Source organism: Apus apus, chromosome 1 (genome assembly GCF_020740795.1).
Source record: "Apus apus isolate bApuApu2 chromosome 1, bApuApu2.pri.cur, whole genome shotgun sequence".
NCBI lineage: Eukaryota > Metazoa > Chordata > Aves > Apodiformes > Apodidae > Apus > Apus apus.
In genome coordinates, this window is record NC_067282.1 from 78,838,092 (window position 1) to 78,857,529 (window position 19,438).

A 19,438-nucleotide genomic window follows, 5' to 3' on the forward strand; every position below is an offset into this window, starting at 1 on the left:
CCGCTTAACAACCGGAGCGCGGCGACAGGGCGGGTGCAGCCGGGGAGCCGCCTCCTCCTCCGCCGCCGCCGCCGCGGCCCGCCCTTCCCGCCGCGCCGCCCCGCCGCGCCGCGCCGCCCCGCCCCGCCCCGCCATGCGGCTGCCCCCCGCCGCGGCCCGCCGCCTCCTGCTGCAGCCCCGGCGCTCTGCGGCCGCGCTGCCGCCGCGGCCAGCGGCCTCCCGGGCCTGGCAGCAGGTGAGGCGGGCGGCGCGGCTGCGGCGGCTGTCGGCAGCGGGAAGCGGGGCGGGACGGGCTCGGCCCCTTCCTGCGAGGCCCGGGGCGGGTGCCGCTCCTTGGGCTCGGGGCCGCGGAGCGGGAGCGGTTCCGCCCCGCAGGGCTGTGGGGCGGCGGGCCCTCCCCTCCGCCCGGGCAGGGAAGCCCGGAGGGCTCGTCTCTTTGTGGAGAGCGAAGCTTCTGAGTTGGGAACGGCGGATCGGGGCGTTTTTAAGGCTCCCGGGGGGGCGTTTGTAGGTGCGCAGAGAGGCTCGGGGCCGCGTCCCCGCTCCGGGACGGCCACAGCCCGGCCCCCTGCTCGGGCCGCAGCGCCGGGCCGTGCCCTGGGGCCCGGGCCCCGCGGAGGTGGAGGTGGGAAAGTCCCCCCCGCGGAGGCTGTGTGAGTTGAGAGACAGCAGAAGGAGCTCGGAGCCGACCCGTGCCCTCAGGCGCTGACTTCTGGCGAGTGTTCCTGTTCGGAGCGGCCGGTGTTGGGCAGAAAGGGAAGCAAGAGACAGGATGGGCAGTGCAGGGGTTGGAGGGGATGCTGGATGTCCCCAGGGAGGGAAATCCCGAAAAGTCCAGTGCTTCCCGTTCGAGTTTTCCTTCCGAAACGCACGGGATTTCTGTTTAGAAACCAGAAGTTCTTCTCCCCTCTTCCAAATACAGATTTTCATAGGTAAAAAGAACAAAACAAAGCCCCCAACAAACAAGAAAAACCCACCCGAACAGCAGAAGGTACAGCCAAATTTCACCTTTTCCCCCTTAATCCTGAAATAAATTGGTCATTACAATGTTTTGCAGCTCAACTCAAGCTGACTTTCACAATTACTCTGTTTCTTTCTCTTAGTTAACCACAAGAGTGCATCTTGGCAGAGGTCATCATAGTGCATGATTATAATAATTCTGTGTTTATTTTGCTCCTGGTGTATGAGAGGCCCAATAGCCGCTGTATTAATAGCATAGTGGATGTAGAGAAGGAGTATTATTGACAAACTTTGAATAACACTTCAGGAAAGAAGAGGGTACACTAGCTTAATTTCTTCTGTGAAATGTATGCTATGTTTTGATCACATGTGATGTGACCTTGATATTTGAACATCCTAATAGCACTGATATTAAGTTGATTTAAATTTATAGAATGTTCTTTTAATCGTTCTAATGATAACAAGGGAAGGGTTTGTTTGTTTTTACTACTGCTCTTTTGTCCTCCTTTCTCTGAAGCTCGAAAATAGAACAGATGGGAAACATCAAAAGCAGATTTGTCAAGTCGTTCTGGATCATTTTGAGAAGCAGTACACAAGGGAACTGGGAGATGCATGGACCAGTATCAGGTCTGTTGTTCTGGGGAAACGGGAGAGGGAGTGGAGAGGTTCTGTTATTTTTTTTAAATGCTTCATAAAATAGCTCTGAAAAGAGTCATGGACTTAACAACTTTAACAACTGCTTCAGTTTAGATTCAGTATAGTGCTAGCATAGAAGAGCAAAATAACAGAAGACTAAAGCTTGGAATTTTTATTTTTCTCCTTGACATGATTCTTTTGGATGTGATGAAGTTTCCGTTCTCCTGCGTGCATATGCACTGCAGAATAAGTATATGCACTGGATAAGCTTAGCTTATATACTTTTCAAAAGGAATTTGAACAAAAGCAGTTGATTTGACCTGATGTGCATGAGGAGTGCTTCCATGAAAATTGCCATGTTATTATGAAGGACAAGGCATCCTACAGGATCAAAGTGTCATCTGGAATAACCACTGCAAAGCTAATGTAATTTTTGTTTGTTTTTTTTTTTTTTGTAAAATTTACAGCTAATATTACCGTTGTTCTTCAGTATATCTAGGAAAAATAAAGAACATCTTGTATTGGAAGGAGTTAGCATTTTAAATGCAATAATTAGAGAAAACAGTGGCTTGATTTCCTGTATAAAATTATTTTCCTGCATACTTAATCATATCTAATAAAAAATACTCCTTTTTGATTACATGAGTATCATCTAGTGGTGAGATTGTTACCCTTAAGTAAGAAAAGTCTTCCTACACAGTAGAAAACTGATTATATTTGCCATGTTTTTAAATAGCTTTGCCTTTTTTTCAATCTAGAGATGTACTCACATGCCCATGGTGCTGGCAGTACGCCATTCTGCTTAACAAGTTCAGCCAATCTCCTGAGCTGGGGAACACCTTGCATTTGAAGGGATATCATCCTGCCTTTCAAGGACCTTTGCCCTATCTTCCCTCATCGCTGAAGTGTTACATCAGGAGAACTCCAGGGAGGTTCCCTGCACAAAAACACCAGGCTGGTAAACTGAAGGAGTATTACCTGCTGAATGCTGCTTCACTGTTGCCAGTGTTGGCGTTAGAAGTGAAAGACGGGGAAGATGTCCTGGATCTCTGTGCTGCACCAGGGGGTAAATCAGTAGCTATACTGCAGTGTGCCTATCCAGGTAATATATTGAGGTGCTGTTAGAAGCTGATCCCTGGCTCTGTGCCTGGACTATTTACAGTTGTGCCAATTTGCTGTACAAGATTTGGAATGGAAGCAAAAAATGAAACAAATTATTTTCCAAGTGGTTTCATGCTGTTTAATAATTTTTTTTATGAATTCCGTTTACCTAAAAGAGGATGAAAGATGCAGTTGTTATTTAAATACACGTTACTGCAGAGTGACAGACAAAATTGGAGTAGCTCTGTTTTCCTTCCTCCACTTGTTCCCTTATTACTAGTTCTCAAGAAGTTAATTAAAACCATGTAGATGTGCTGGCACAGAGAGGTAAGTAATCTGCAATCTTAGAACACTTGTAGTCTTTTTCTTTATTTTTTTTTCCTCTCCCTCTCTGGCCATTGCTTTGCAAATAGTATAAGTAAAAGTAAGCGTACTCATGGAAAATAGAACAGAACAAATGAAATGCTCAAGGTCTAGGCAGAGAGAGAAAGCTTATTGTGAGAAATTGGTCTCTCTGGCCAGGGAGTCAAAGCAAGCTGGGATTGGTGTTTCCAAGTTTATGTGTTAGCTTGGGTAGCCCAAAATGTTCACGGCACCCTATGTTCTTACTGATGACACCATTACTATAACACCTACACCTGTTGATCACAGCTGATTCTCCCTCCCTTTTATAGAGGGATGAGGTGATGCCAGTGAGGTAAATTAAATGTGAATTGCCTTTTCAAAAGGTTTGAAAAAAAAAAACAACAACCTGCTTTTAGCCCTTGGCTGCTTCTTAAGATAAAAAATTGTTGCTGAAAAGTTGATTTTTAATATACCTTAGTGAATGCCAAGATGCACCATTTTGTGTGTGGCAAACAGAGAGTAGGACAACCTGTGGAGACGTGAGAGTAGACACAGTCATCAGGGTTGGAAAGGACCTCTAAAGATGATCAAGTCCAAACCCCCGCTCCAGAGCAGATTCACTTACCGTAGATTACACATCCAGACGGGTTTTAAATGTCTACAGAGAAGGAGACTCCACAGCCTCTCTGCAGCCTTTTCCAGTGCTCTGTTACTTTCACAGTAAAGTTGTTTTTCCTTACATTTAACTTGAACCTCCTATGCTCCAGCTTGTGCCCATTGTCCCTTGTGCAGTCGTTAGACACTGCGAAAAAGAGACTGGACCATCCTCCTGACACCCACCTTTTAGATATTTTTAAGCGTTTATGAGATCCCCCCTCATTGCCCTCCAGGCTGAACAGACCCAGCTCTCTCAGCCTTTCCTCATAGGGCAGATGCTCCACTCTTTAGTCATCTCTGTGGCCCTGCTCTGGACTCTTTCCAGTAGTTCCTTAACGTTTATGAACTGGGGAGCCCAGAATTGCACACAGTATTCCAGATGCTTCCTCACCAGGGCAGAATAGAGGGGGAAAAGACATTAAATTAGAAAACAGGACTAAGAGGAAAAAATACCGTACTGTGTTTCTGGTCTGATTATAAGCAAGAGCAGTTTCTTCTGAAGGGATAATGAGTCTTGTCTATGTTGTTAAAAGTAAGCACAACTAGAAGGCTTTTGTTAAAACACTTATAGCTTAAATTTAAAATAAATAAGGGGTTGGACTGCTGTGCTTAGGATACACAAAACTGATGTTTTATTTATTTATAAGTGTATTGATTTATTAGTAAGGGCCATGTACTTAATTTAGACAGTGACTCAACCCAGAAAGGCATACACTTTGGACTGGTCTTTGGATATGGATCATGTTAAAAGTTTATTTTACTGTGAAAGTCTATTGCTACACTAAGTATTTGCTAGTAAGTATTTATAGTTTCTCTGTCTGACCTTGTTGAAATTTACTGGGTTTATAAAAATTCAGCAGTGTTACAAAATGTGCAATAACAGGAGTACATAAGGAGTGAACTCTATGGCAGTAACGGCAAAACAGTGTAACTTCTGAAATCAGTGTAACTCCTTGTATTTGCAAAAAAAACCTAACAGAAAAATCATAAATACTTATTTTAGGGTGCTTACTTTTTTTTTTTTAATTATTTTCTAAGGTCAGTTTCACTGTAATGAATATGATGATTTGAGGTCAAGATGGCTGGAACAGACAATAGAATCCTTCATCCCAGATCCTTTGATTGACTTAATAACGGTCTCTAAACTGGATGGTAGACAATTTGGAGATCTAAATCCCAAATTATATGACAAGGTAACAATATTACTTAGCAAATGATATTTCTACATTCTGCTTTTTTTTTTTTTTCTCACTGTGCTGCTTTGCTTTTTAATTTCCTTTATTTTTTCTGGCTCTCACAAAAATATCTTGCCATCAAGGAGAACCAAGGTCATTACAGGATTTGCAGAGCCTCAGGAATCACTTTATGAAGCCTGTTGTGCATTTATTAATTTGTTAGATGATGTTACCCATTTAGCCTTGTATGGTGAAGTTTGAAGACTGTGTAGCTGTGTTCTTTGCATGACGTGTAATTAGGAAGGAAGGAACAAGTGGGAGTTATTCAAGTAGAGGGAGAGTACTTCTGGAGCAGTAATTTCTTTTCTCCCACCTCAATAACTCCATAAAAAACATCCCAAAATAGTAATTACAGAATTTTTGCCTCTCAAATGCAAAATAAAAAGGGTGTTCTAAATGTTTGCAAAAATAAATTGAGTAGATTCTTTGCCCACAATGTTCAGAAAGTTACTATCTTTATCATAAATTGTCTTATTTATTCTTATATTTTCTGTAGGTCCTGGTTGATGCTCCTTGTTCCAATGACAGAAGTTGGCTGTTCTCTTCTGATAGTCAGCAAGCTACACTCAGGCTAATACAAAGGAAGGAGTTACCATCTCTACAGTTCCAGCTGCTGAGGTGAGAAGTGCAAAGGAAAGCTATTAAAGGGGCTTTTCATAACTAATAAAAACTATGTGGGTGCCAGATTTGTCAGTTTAATAACCAGAACCAGGTTTCATCCTGTGAAAATAATGTGAAGAATATGTTGCTGCAGTGCTTTTTGGAATAAGCAGTTGATCTAGGTTAACGTGAATATAAAAATTCATATGGAGTAATATAAACAGTGGGGGCTAGGTCCTCTACTACTGTACTGCTGTACAGTCTTCTTAACTCTTCTAATCACATATATGTCCATTTTCATATGATTTGGAACAGTCTGGTACCATACAAAAATATTTTTGGTGGACACAGCTAAAGCAGTTGCAGATGCATTTCTCAGCGGAAGCAAAAATATGCATATAATTTTAATAGTGTTTTTTTTAACTATGCCGAGCTGGGCATTTTTCCCCAAACACCTTTTGTTGTTGTTCTTTCATAGAATTATCCCATATGCTTAATTTTTACAGTCTTTTTGATAACTGACCTGTAAGTCAGGACTGGTTACCAACTGTCACTTATTTCTTCAGTTAACGCTGCTGCAGAATTTGCTTTCTGGGCTGTTCATCTGAAGGGATGGGTCTGCTATTGCACTTTCTTACATGCTGCTTGAATTTAATACCCATTTGACTTACTTGTAGCACAGAAAGACTACTAATCCTAATTGGTAGGGTAAAAAAGCAAAAGAATGTGGGGTATGATGGAGATGAGAGGATTATTTGCTTATTTTTCAAGAGCATCCACCCAGTAATCCAAATCAAGGTTGTCATATGTCACACTTTTAAACTATACCAGCCATAGGCTAGCATTTGTGCATTTGTGAAGTGGTTCAAACTTTACAGTTTTTCTTGTTGGAAAAAACAAAAAGTGACTTCCCAATAATACCATCTAGACTTGAGTGGTTTTTGCAAAGTAAAAGTCACGCCTGAAGTCCATCTGTCAAAGCAAATTGAGAGAAAAAGAACATATAAAAAAGAAAAAGTTTTTAGAGAAAGTTCCCATTGCAGCACTTCAAGATCGTTTTGCATGACTTCCAGTTGAAAAAGGCCTAGCAGAAACCTATGATTTATGACAGAAATACAAGTATCTTATTGCAGTAATGCATCATGTCACCCATTTCCTTTGAAGAAATCAATCACATTTAAAACACTGACCTGTTTCAGTTTTCCCTTTTCAATATTTGATATATAAAATCCAATTTGTGAACCCCCACCAAAAGAAAGCATATATCATGCAGAGAAATTTTGAGACTTTGCATAAATCACTCCCAATTGCAATCCTGACATGGAGAGCTCATGACAACAGGAACCTTGTTTTTTTAAAAACAGGAGATATTCTTGTCAGCCCAAATCATATTAAATTTAGTTAGTCCTAAATCAAGAAGGGAACTTTGCTCCTGTTGAAAGTATACTTTGCTATAGCAACAGCAATGAGAATGAGGTTTGTAAGGGCAAAATACTTTTTGGTATGTAAATTGAAGTAAAAGGATAGTAATTTCAATTTCATTGCTCAACATACACCTGAGTAGTTCTGTAGGTTGGCCAATCTGTTGTTATTGGCACTGTTTGTTTTTTTTTTTTCTTTTAAAAGATTTTTGCAGCATGTGAAATTATAGTCAAAGAATCACTTTGGTTGGAAAAGACCTTAAAGATCATCAAGTCCAGCTGTTAACCCAGCACTGCTGAGTCCACGAAACCACATCCCTAAGCATCACATGTCTTTTAAATAACTCTGTGGATGGTGACTCAACCACTTACCTGGACAGCCTGTTCCAGGCTTATCCATTCAGCTTACCCAGTGCTTTAATTCTTGTGGACATTTCTCATCTTGGTCATGTGTCTGTTAAAAAAAAAAAAAAAAAATGTGGATCCTGGGAATTTTGTTGAGTGTAATACAAGAAATACTGTGTAAGATGAAGCTTCAAGTATAAGCATTATTTGAGTTTAGCAGTAGTGTTAAGTGTAACACACAAAAAAATGGAATGCAAAGGGCAGTTCTATTTTCATGCCTATCAAATGATATTCAATCCAAAATTTGGAATTCCCTCTTAAGGAAGAGGTTTGATCATGTGTTTTCTTCTTTTTACTATTTTTTTTTTTTTTTTTTTAGCAGATCACCTTGGGAGGGGAAGCTGGGGACATCAGAGGGGAAGTGAAGGAAGGAGAAGTATTTTTTGCAGTACAAATTTATTAAGTACTTGAGAGGCTTTAGAGAATAAAGATCTTAAAGAAGTCTTGAAACTGATTCAGTGGTCTTCCTACTCCAGTCTGAACAAAATCCAAAATGTAAATAAGTGACACAAATGCTGAACAGTAAATTTTAAAGCAGAGAGGGCACCACTGATTTGAAGGAAATTAGGACTGTCATGATTGTTAATACCAAATCCAGATCATCCCTGCTGAGTGCTATAATCCAAGAACACACTGCAAATCTTGTTATTATTTGGAGCATTCATGCAGAAAATGAATTGCGAAGTAAGAAAGGAATGTGCATTTCCTGATACTGAATGCTAGCACAGAATGCAGTGGTTCCCTTAAGTGAATTTAGCAATGTTATCAGTTCTCAGATAGAAATTAAATTTTAGGTAAAGCTGGAGTGCATAATAACTTGGTGGTGAAACTGTTGTGGATGTTGTAATTATTCCTAGACCAGTTACTGTGGCTGAAAGAAACTGTTAGAGTTCAGCTGAAAGTAAATCCAACAGGATACAGTTTAGAAAATGCAGCAAAGGCATTCAGACTACTGTAACTCTTCTATACACAACATTTCTCAGTAATTAAGCAGCTCTAATTGATGTTTAATAGAGTTCTGGTCCCCAGGAGCTCAGACTAACTTTATTATAAAGTATATATTGGCTGACTTCCCTTTTTCACCACTTTTCCTCCCTAGTAAGCTACAAGGGAGATAGTTTTTGAATGCCTAAGATATGCACAGACAAAACAGAGATTTAGAGGAATTTGGGGTGCATGAGAAGTTTGAAGGACTTTGAATATCTGTGCTTTGGGCAAAATAAGCCATACAAAATTCTCATTTTCCTAGCTGATCTCTTTCAAGTTGTGTGCATTAAACTTCGATGGAGAAATACAGAAGACTCTTTATTCTTCCTAGTTAACTGTTTCAATACCTGTTTTGCTTATAAATATAACGATATTTAAGGAACTAGGTCTGATTCTGTGTAACATACATAGCTCCTACTACACACCCTATGCAAGTGGAGTGCAATACTGAGGTAAAACAAATGTTTCCCTCTGTACAAATAATTTTTTGCCTTTTGATATGCTTCATAACATGGTAATTGAAGCTGCTGATCTTTTTCAGAACAAGGGTACCAGAAGTTTTGTGTTTTGGTTTGGTTTTTTTATTGAATAGTTTGGGAGGTAAGAGGATTTTGCCACGTGCTTTTACTAGGGAAGATAAGTTAAAAAAACCCTAAACCCAAATATTCTGAACCTGTTTTTCTGAAATAAAGGGCGCTTGAACCATTATTTAATCTTGTATTTAAGTTACCGTGTGATGTGCAAGCAGCTTCATAAAGCTTTTGTTCTGTGTTTGTCTTGCTGCTTGAGTCCTGGGCTTCTTCAAAGCAGAGACTGCTGCTCATGCAGCCACTTGGTATGGTGGTTTACCAGTCTGAACATGTGGAAAGTAAAATGAGATTGGCATTTTCTCTTAAGTCATCATGTAGAGTTGGCAACTTAAATCTCTGAAGGTTAATCTGTGCCACAGGACCCACTTTATTTTCTCAAGTCCAGATCTTTTAAATTGTATCTTATTAGAATCAGTGTTAAAGCTTTTGGTAAAAATGTAGGACACAAATACAACTTTTTAATTTAGAAGCTGCTCTGTTTTCTCTACTATTTGAAAATTAGTGACATGGTTTCATAGAATACATTCACAGATTTTCATCACAGATTTATTTGTTGGAAAAGAGTCTTTTTCACATAGTGAATACTGTGATTTACCAGGAAAATCCTGATACTCCTCCTCCTGCATTCAGTATCAACTCTGTTTTCACTGATTATATAGAGTTTTCCACAAGCACCTAGAAGAGGAATTGCGTGCTCTTAATTGTGAGGGGGTTTTTTGTAGAGTGGAGGCAAAAATTGTTTTTTCATAAATACACCATCATATAGTTTGGGTACCAGTATATGGTACCAGTGTACCGTTTCTGCTTTGATTAAGACTAGAGCCTTTACAGCATGAGGATGTAACAATGAAGTAAAAAGGAATAGCTCACAATTAGCTAGTTGTACTGTCCAGACAAATTGATTCAGTTTTGCCTGTGATTTGCTGCTGATTAAAAAAAAAAAATCTCAGCTTTTAATGTTCATTGAAAAAGCAAAGAGAACGAGTGACTTGAGCCTATAGGAAAGTTACCATTGTTGAAATTACTTGAGTTGGTTTAGTGTCAGGCATTAAAAGGTTGGCAAGGCTGAATGCCATAGGGCAAGGAGAACAACAAGGGAGTCCCTTAAGAAATATGGCAGCCATCTTGTGCCACAGATTTCTGTGCCAGAGAGTGCTGGACTCCTGCGTACGAGCTCCATACGTGGAATTCAGGGACATTTTGCAGTGACCTGAGAGAGTTCTGAACAGTGGCACTGGAGGGGGAGAGGTGAACTGAGGGAGGAAGTGAAGTGGATGCCATTTTCTGTGGAGAAGGAAAAGAAGACACGTAGGAAAGTTGGGAAAACTGCACTGTGGGTTGCTTCTCTAAACTGTTTATCACCAAATCACAGAATTGTCAAGGCTGGAAAAAACCTTTAAGATCATCAAGCCCAGCCTATGATCAACACCACCACATCAGCTGGACCATGACACTAAGTGCCACATCCAGGGACGATGCCTCCACCACTTCCCAGGGAAGTCCATTCCTAAGTCTAATCACCCTCCCTGTGAGGAAGTACTTCCTAATATCCAACCTAAACCTCCCCTGGAGCAGCTTGAGGCCATGCCCTCTTGTCTTTGTTGCTAGTTGCCTGGAAAAAGAGCCCAGCCCCCACCTGACTACAACCTCCCTTCAGGTTGTTGTAGAGAGTGATAAGGTCCCCCCTGAGTCTCCTCTTCTCCAGGCTAAACAACCCCAGCTCCCTCAGCCTATCCCTGTAAGACTTTCCCTCTAGTCCTTTCACCAGCCTTGTTGCTCTCTCCTCTGGACCTTCTCCAGCACTTCAATATCCTTCTTGAAGTGAGGGGTCCAGAACTGCACACAGCACTCGAGATGGGGCCTCACCAGTGCTGAGTACAGGGGGAGAATTGCATCCCTACTCCTGCTGGCCACACTATTCCTGAAACAAGCCAGGATGTCATTTGCCTTCTGGGCCACCTGGGCACACTGCTGGCTCATGTTCAACCAGTTGTCAACCTGTACTCCCAGGTCCCTCTGCTGGGCTGCTCTCCAGCCCCTCTTCCCCCAGTCTGTAGCTCTGCCTGGAGTTATTGTGGCCAAAGTCTGTCTGTCTCCCTGGAATTTTTCCAGTTACCCCTCTGTAGCTTACCTTTTAATCCATTCATTATCCATAGCTATCTAGTCAATTAGCTCCACTGGGAATGTGTAAAAACTGTTGCAAGGGTTGTGTGGATGAATCCTTCTTTAACTGTTTTCCATCTCAGAAAAGCTGAATAATTTGTATAGACTGCTGGCCCTAGGCTGCAAATAAGGTCTGCTGTTCTGGTTTCTTGCTGTCCAAGCCATGTTCCCTCAGTCCATCCTTGCCCCTCCAAATGAAAACAGTTAGGTGCTGACTGGACAGGGAGCCTTTATTCTTGGTTCTAATTTCTTACAACTAAATGTGGCATGTTTGTGCTGTGCCATTGCTCAAAACACTGTTGGTGATATTGCTGGAGGTAGAAGTGTTCACTGAGCTTTTTAGACTTACAGTTGGTTTGAATTTCTTCACAAAGAATGAGTGCTGTGGACATTGTTGTGGCTCCAGGTTGTGTTGTCTTGCATCAGAGATAAATAAATAGCTTCTGACAATAAATAGCTTCTGATTTTAAGTGCCTGGTTTCTTAAGCCTTTGGCACTCTCCTGTGAGTAAATTGCAGATCAAGTCACTTATGATATGTTGCAAAAAAAGTTTTTGACTTAATAAGTGTACAAATAAACAAATAAGCTACCTAGCAGCTAGACAGATGTTTTGGGATCACAGGTTTAAATTGAGACACAAATTGTCCTTTAATTTTGCTTTCAGTTCTTTCTATGTATATGCGTTTCATGAGCTGTAAAGAGCAACACTAACTCTAAAGCTTTGTGGCAAAGTCTATAGTGGGCTTCAAAGGCCTTTCATTCTCCATTCTCTAGCTGAGAAGGTTCTTCTCAGGCTGCATATGTTTTTCTTCTTGTAAATAGTAAGCTGGGAAAAGGGATGGACCTCTGAGAGTGTATAAGATAAGGTAATTCTGGGATGACAAGCACAATGGAAGGATTGAAGTTTTGTCACAGCAAGAATCCTTGAACTTGAGTCTCTTGTGCAGCTCTGTCACCACCTGTCACAAAGTATTAAAAATTGTGGTTTTGAAACAGGAGGAATTTCCTTATGGTTTTGACTTTGGAGAAAAAAATCCCGCAAACAAGCTTTAACACATAGGCCATATTACCATAAGGTATCCGGACTCTTGTAAGAGGAAGAAGATGTGTGATGTTTTTAGTCAATAAAAAGAATAAGACTGATGAAAAAAATAGCTTATAAAAGGGTTTGCCGTTTTTATTCTGATCAGACATTAGCTTTCCTGTTGAGCAGAAATACATCCCAGTTGCCAAAAGATGGCACTGTTGAAGTGTATTATTTTTGAATTGCCCTAAAATATACATACACATTTTTACTTGAATACTGAAAATGGTTGAATGATTAACAGAATGAATGCTGACCCTTCCAATGGCAACATAAACATAAACCCAAGCACAGGGGAGTTGGCTGGACAGGCAGGTGCTACCTATAGTATGAAATATATATTTATTGTGTGCCTATTTTTAAAGAATGTTTGAGAGAGCAAGACTCTTAAGAATAAATACAACATCAGCCTATTATGTTTAATTTGCTGTAAATTTGGAAACAGTTTTTATGTTCTGACTATATTTTAGTTGAATGTAAGAGTTCAGAATTGTGTATCTCTACAGTGCTCTTTTTTCCTTGAGATATTAAATAACAATAATGCTGCTCTGTTTTCCCTTATTTATTCTTAGCACCTTCTCCATTGTTGGATTTAAAGCAAATCTTAAGAAATAAACTAAATAAAACTGCTTTAAGATGTATTTCTTTAAAAAAGTCTTATCTAGTACTCCTATAACGTGAGGGGTTAGGATAGGTAAGTCTAATGAGTCCAGTGCATCTTCTGTATCTCTGACATCCATACTATAATACATGCCATTGAACTTGTATCCGAAGATACACACTGCAAAAATATAAATTATTGCTAATGCTTGTTTTTAAAAAACCCTCATTTAGAATGAAAAGGAGAGTAATCTCTGTGTGTTGAATTGTTTTAGAGTACTTTCTCAATGAGATGAGCATCAGCCCCCCTTTTGTTTGGATTACAGAAGTGTGGATTTGGTGGTTATAAAGTGATAATATCAATACTTTCAAGCAAGAGTGGAGAAGACTTAGGTTTCTGTAGAATGGTGGGCCAGTGAATTTCACTCTATCCTGCAGTTTTGCATCTGTTTTAATTCCAAACTATTGAGGATTTGAAAATATCATTAACATTTTAAACTATTATCAGTATAGTCTCCTGAATTGTGATAGGTGATAAAGTTGTGTTCAGAACCCCAGAAAAGAGCTTGACTTTTTTCTTTCATTTAGCGTATATGTCGTCTTGTAACAAATGTGTGATAGTACTTGCTGTTCCATGATGTAATTGCTTCTTTTTCATACTGTTCTGTATCGTCTCCTGGAAGAATTAACCTTGGACATCTTGTATGCAGGCCTGACATGGTAAATAGGGTATGTTATAGATTGTTGTGCATTTCACCAATTGCAGTCATTTCTGCTATGTCTTGGCTATCTTAACGCACTAAAAAAATAAATCACACTTTTGCAGTGGCTTAGTATGATAGCATACAACATAAAAGCTGGAGTTACACGTTGGCTGCCAATAGTGGTGGTGCTTTAGGGTCTTGATTGCGAGTACTAAGGTGTTGTCATGTTACTAAACCAAAAATTATTAAAGGGCAAGGTGAACAAATCATGAGGCTCTAGGAAAAGTTTCCCTTGCTTTTGATATGTATTTTTATGCTTCTGCCTATAAAGCTTGAAACTTTGCAGTATTAGTGTCTGTACCTTGTAAAATTCATTCTGGTAAATGTATACACCAGAATTTAAAATTATGAAAGTGAGTATAACTAGATCTATATTTAAACTGAAAATTTTAGGTCTTTAATAAGCATGAAAGTCATCTTTACTCCTATGAAAAAAATAACTGCAGATGAATTACCTTTAAGTAATGTATTTTATTTTTAAGCAATGTATTATAAGAGAAAGGTGAAAAGATACTTTAGGGTCTTTTGCCCTAGCATCCTTTTTAAACATTCTAGATTTGGAGCCCATTTTTGAAAGTTACAAAGTATTTTATAACAGGCACCAAGTTGCATCATCTGAGAACCAAGCTTCAAGTAAGGACTTCAGGGATAATTGAGATGCCTAACATAAGAGGAATCTCTACCTTTTTAGATGGTGGAGTCATAGTAGGAGTGGTGGGTTCTTCCAGGTGTCTGTAATTAGGCTCCAGCTCTGGGCTATCTCTTGGATAACCTTGTTTCTGTCCATTGATTATAGAGGGACACAAGTATTTTAAATTTATTTGAACAAATTCTCTTAGGAGTGAATGTCACGCTGATGACGGGGACCAAACTCTCTGAATCTGCTTAGCCCAGTGCAGTATCACATTGTGACTTTGAGCCCAGCACTTCTTCACTTTGAAATTTGCAACTCAGTGCAAGTTTATCAAAAGCGAAGCACAGCTTAATCAGGGATGGCAGTCAGTTGACTTTGAACGCGGCCACTGAAACACCTGTTGCTGTAGCTGACAAGATGGATAGATACATTGATTGACCTTGCAGGGTAAAGTAATCCTCCTTAGATATTTTAATTCATGACTGAGGTTCAGAATAAAGATAGCTGCAGGGAGCAGCCTGACCTTTTTGGGTCATAGGCCAGTGATGATTCTTAAGCTAAGAAGGCTTAGAGTTAGGGGGGATTTGATGTGAGATTTTCAGGATTTTGTTCAGAAGCCTGTGCTGCTCTTTCCTCTGAATCACTGCCCCAGTGACTCAGTGTTGAGAGCACAACGCATTTGAAAGTGTTGTCTTCAATGTTTTTTACTTTGTAGATGGTAAGAAAAGGAGACTTAGTCAGCATCCAGGATTTTAACCCTGTAAGCTGCAGCTTATGTACTTTATGGGCATTTAACTTTACCTTTTATCTTTTCTGCCTTTACATGGTAAAAAATTTTCCGCACTTGCTTAAATGTTCATGTAGTATCCATCTCATTATAAGAAAGCAGTTGCTGTTAGCTGCTTCTGTGAGTAAAGTTATCAGGTATGCTGTAAGTACAACTTGATTGTCATTCAAGAAAACACTGTCATGTTTCTACGCCATCTAGCTGCCCCTCTCATGGCTTGGTGTTTTCATATGCATAGAAAAGGTATAGCTGGAGGGGGAGATTCTATGAAAAAGTAAAGTAGGTAGTTTCTAATAGTGCTGTGAAGATCAGCTCATCTTTGAGAAGCCATTTGGACTTCAGTCCAGTTCTCTTTGAATTTTATTGTGAAAGCCAGAGAGTAAGCAACTTTTGCATGGGGGGAGAGAATGTTTTTGTGTTTTCCAGAATGGATCTGAGACGAAAGGAGACAGTGAATCAGTATGGACTTCTCTTGCTGGCTTGTTTTTCACGAGAAGGAGCAGTTGTACATTACTGCTCTGCTTTATGGTAGTTACCTTCCATACATCTAGGTGTCCTGTGATTACTCAGACAGACCAGAGAGCAGCCACATGATGGCCCTTTTAAATGCACAGGTGCAGCTACAGCAGGGTGGCTGCAAGCAAGGAAGATAGCTGGAGAGACAGTGGAGACAGCTTAGGGCCTCCAGTCCAGTACTGGTGCTTCTGTAGCCTGCTAAGGAGTACCTGTGTATTGGGATGCAGAGGGATGGAAGGATGACTATCTGGAGCTGGACAATTTGAATGTGTGCTGGTAACTGCGGAAGTTTAGAAAATAAGATCTTGAAGGGATGTTAGGTTGACACCTGCTCTGTTTTGCTGTCTCAAGGTGGCATCGTAAATGTCCTGTATCAACCTGTGTCTAAAACATTCTTAAATAATTTTGCAGACTCTTAAAAGCTACTCAGAGGTCTGAGATAAGCTTGCAGTTTTATGATGGGTTTAACCAATTTTGGAAGCATCCTAGAATGAGTCTGTTAGGCCCAGTTATATTGAAAGTTTTTAGACTACCTAAGTGCTTTGTAACCTGTTGTTTACCCATAACAGGTTGAACTTGAATTGCTCACTCACTTAGGCTAAATGTGCTAGCCATCTGCTCACTCTCCCATCTTTTTACTGAAGACTGATACAACAAAGACATTAAACACTGATTTTTTTTCTTTGAGCTTCATCAGTTGAAAGAGCTTTGTTATGTTATGCTGACTACAACTGGAGTAGTATAGACTCTGGTAAAATACGTACTTGGCTTGCTGATTAATGTAAACAAGACTCATTGACAGTGTACAATCCCCAGAGAAAGAAATTCAGTATAATACACAGGAGTATTCACATGGGAAGGTGAACAGAGTTGCATTATCTAGGTCTAAAACAGTCATTTGTCCTGATGTTTCCTTTTTACTTTGGACAGGACTTTTGGAGTAGCTTTGGTCTGTGATCTGCTTTGATCTCACTTCTGATGAGGCTTTTCTTTATCAATTCTTTCCTGAAAAGACCCAGTCCTATTAAAAGGACTTGTCTTTTCTTACATTTTCCTTTACTTTTTTCAACTCTGTTCAGATACCACCCTTAGCAGAATCTCAGCTTGTCTCTTGAAGAATTGCTGTTTCAGTGGAATAGTATTTTTTATCTGGGCTTGGAATCAGGCTCACTGCATTTGGGGGCTGTTTACCTCATCTGGTTAGAGGACATGTTTTGTTTTTTTTTCTTGGGTTTGCTGGGTTTTTTATTTCTTTTCCCTGTAGATTTTTTTTGGGGGGGTCAATGCAGTATTGTCACTATTATCTACCAATCAAAGATAACTGAGTGTCTTTCTGTACAGCCTGACTATGTATCGTTGTGCTCCATGAGTTTATGCTTCCAGTATCTTTCCTGCCCTTGGGCGCCTGCTGCATTCCCAGTGACACACTTGCAGCCCCCTGAGCACCTACTTTGTTGCCTCTCTGATATGCTAAGTAGCAGCATTCATCTGCACAGATTCTCTTGTTTTTAAACAAAAGAAGTTTTCTTTAGGGAACAGTTATATTTTAATGTGGCATTTGCTTCAGCCCGTCCGGAAGCAGTGAGGTTAAGTTAACTTAGAACTCAGTCTTTGAGCCTTTATGTCCCTGAAGGCTCCAAAGTGTGTGACTAAAAGGTATTCCCTTAAGAGAGCATTTTAATAGCGAATGAACTTTTAGTGTAGCTTCCTCTTTCAGTTAGGTGGTGGCACCAGATTGGGAGCATGTTCTTCTGTGGTGCAAGATTTGGGACTTTTCTCCTTACTCTTTTAATTTGCAATTGGTGAATATTGTTTCAATGGAGAAGTGAAAAAACCTGTTCTGTCCATCTGTCAGTGGCTATGAAGCTTTCAGGATACATGAAATCTTAAGCCTCTATTCTGCCTTTGTTAGTCAAAATTTGTGAACAGGTTAAAAAGTGAAGGGCACATAAACAGACAATATTATCCAATAAGTCATACTTCATTAAGAATTCAGATTGAAAAGTTGTGGCTCAGTGAAACTCCCAAGTCCTCTTACCTGCTAAATAAGTTGTAGAATTTGCAGAGATACTTGTGAAATTACAGTCTGTAATTAGTTTAGACTACTACTGCAACTGTCCATTCTGATATTTGTTCATGCAAGCAGCTAGCTGAGTAGCTAACCTAACACTTTTGATGTGGTGTAACCCATTTTGTATGAACAGCTGCAGCATTTTCACAGTTGTGCTGCACATGGAAATGTTTGAAGAATGTTCCACAACTCTGTATGGGTGCTGCTTTCTACTTGTCACTGTTGTAAAAGAAATACCTTCAGTTAATTGAGAATACATTAATAAATGAGAAAACAAAATATGTTGCAGGTAGTTTCCTGAACTGTCAATTATCACAAAACGGTCTTAACAGTGTGTGTTATTTTTCTCATCTTTCTTTATTCCTATTTATAACTCCAAATGTGTAAGTTAATTCACCTAGTATGTCACTTCTTATGTTGTATTTTCTTTTATGTTATTTGCAGGTCTGCTCTTAAAGCGTTACGTCCTGGTGGATCATTGGTCTACTCTACGTGCACACTCTCAAAGGCAGAAAACAGCGATGTAATAAATCTCATTCTAAACTCCTGTAGTAATGTTGTGCCTGTAGACATAAGTGAAATGGCCAAAGCTGTTTCTCAGGAGTTCACTTTTCTCAGTGGTACACAACAGCATGAACTTATGGTCCTCCCAGAGAAGGGGAGAACATGGGGCCCAATGTACGTAGCTAAATTAAAGAAAACATAGTGCCTCTGGTACCTGTTATTTTTTTATAAGGGATATGTGATAAATAATTTTTATTTCTAATGTAGTATATGTATATGAAGGTGGTCCAAGGCAACTGGAGAGCCTTGCAATTTTGTATCAGCTGCTCCCTAATGACAAAGAATCTAGAAAGTTTAGCTCAAGTAACAGAATGAGTCTTCTCATGTGGGCTGGTGGACCTCTGTGAAGCCCCTACAAAATCAAGGGAGCTTTGTACTCTTTTCAAGGTGATGCTCTTAAATGAATTGATATGCTAGAGTAGAGGCCTGTATAGTGCTTTTTTACACTTTTTGTTTGTTTGGGTTTTTTTGCCCTTTTTTTTTTTCTAATTACTAATTTGGTTTTAATACTCTGTATGTTACAATAAATAGTGTGAATGGTGCCTACTTCTGAAGTCGTGGAAATCCTGCAATATCTTTCAAACACGTCTTAGAAATCTATATTCCTGTAAGAACTGATTTGTATAGAGTCTGTAATTTTAAGTGCTCACTATTCCAAGCACTGACAAAACAGGTTTCATATTTGCTGAGTTGTTTACTAGTTAAAAACTGTCTTTTGATTACAGTTGCAAAGATCAGCAGCTATATCGACACCAGCTTTTCTTTTTTTTTGTATTTTTATTTTTTTAAGCTTACATAAATATAAATTGAAAGAGTAAATAACATTGAATTGTCCTTAAAATAATAGGTTTAGATGTTTTTAGCTTTGATACTTGGTCTGTGGCATAATACAGTATATATCCTGCTGGCACTGGAGCCCATACTTGAAACAGAATGGTTAATAACTGCAGTAATGGCGCAGTATTTAGGGAGTTTTGTTACAGAATTACAGTCAATGACAAGCAAAACAGACAATGTGAAGGAGCGGTTTATCCTCTGCATTAATAAAAGTTATGTGAATTAATGATGTTGTCTCTAATGTATAAGGAAAGACAGTCTCAGTGAGAACATGTGCTGAATTTTTTAGGTTCTCTCAGTTCTGCAGCACAGTGCTGTGGGTAAATATGTAGACATCTGTGCACATGCTCATGTGTGTGCACATGCAAACTGTCTTCCTCTGCACTGCCTGTGGGTTAGGAGTAGGAGCTTCTGATCCAGCAGTGCTTGTATTATGCCTATGGGTGGATCATGTAACGATGCATATATTAGTTTGAGTGCT

At 39.7% G+C, this 19,438-nt stretch overlaps 1 protein-coding gene across 6 annotated transcripts; it reads left to right on the forward strand.

The window, feature by feature from the left end:
• Window positions 1-124: 124 nt before the first annotated feature.
• NSUN3 (NOP2/Sun RNA methyltransferase 3) lies at window positions 125-19,183 on the forward strand. 6 transcript variants are annotated; one of them, XM_051623537.1, is made up of 8 exons: window positions 125-235; window positions 923-991; window positions 1,478-1,587; window positions 2,355-2,698; window positions 4,738-4,892; window positions 5,431-5,552; window positions 13,468-13,513; window positions 18,001-18,102. In XM_051623537.1, exons 1-8 carry the CDS (start codon window positions 134-136, stop codon window positions 18,010-18,012), a joined length of 960 nt encoding a protein of 319 aa, XP_051479497.1. In that variant the 5' UTR covers window positions 125-133; the 3' UTR covers window positions 18,013-18,102. The 6 variants fall into 6 exon arrangements, with proteins under 6 accessions (XP_051479497.1, XP_051479469.1, XP_051479478.1 ...); XM_051623509.1 differs by lacking the exon at window positions 13,468-13,513 and having other exon boundaries at window positions 18,001-19,183; XM_051623518.1 differs by lacking the exon at window positions 13,468-13,513 and having other exon boundaries at window positions 2,355-2,662; window positions 18,001-19,183.
• Window positions 19,184-19,438: the final 255 nt, after the last annotated feature.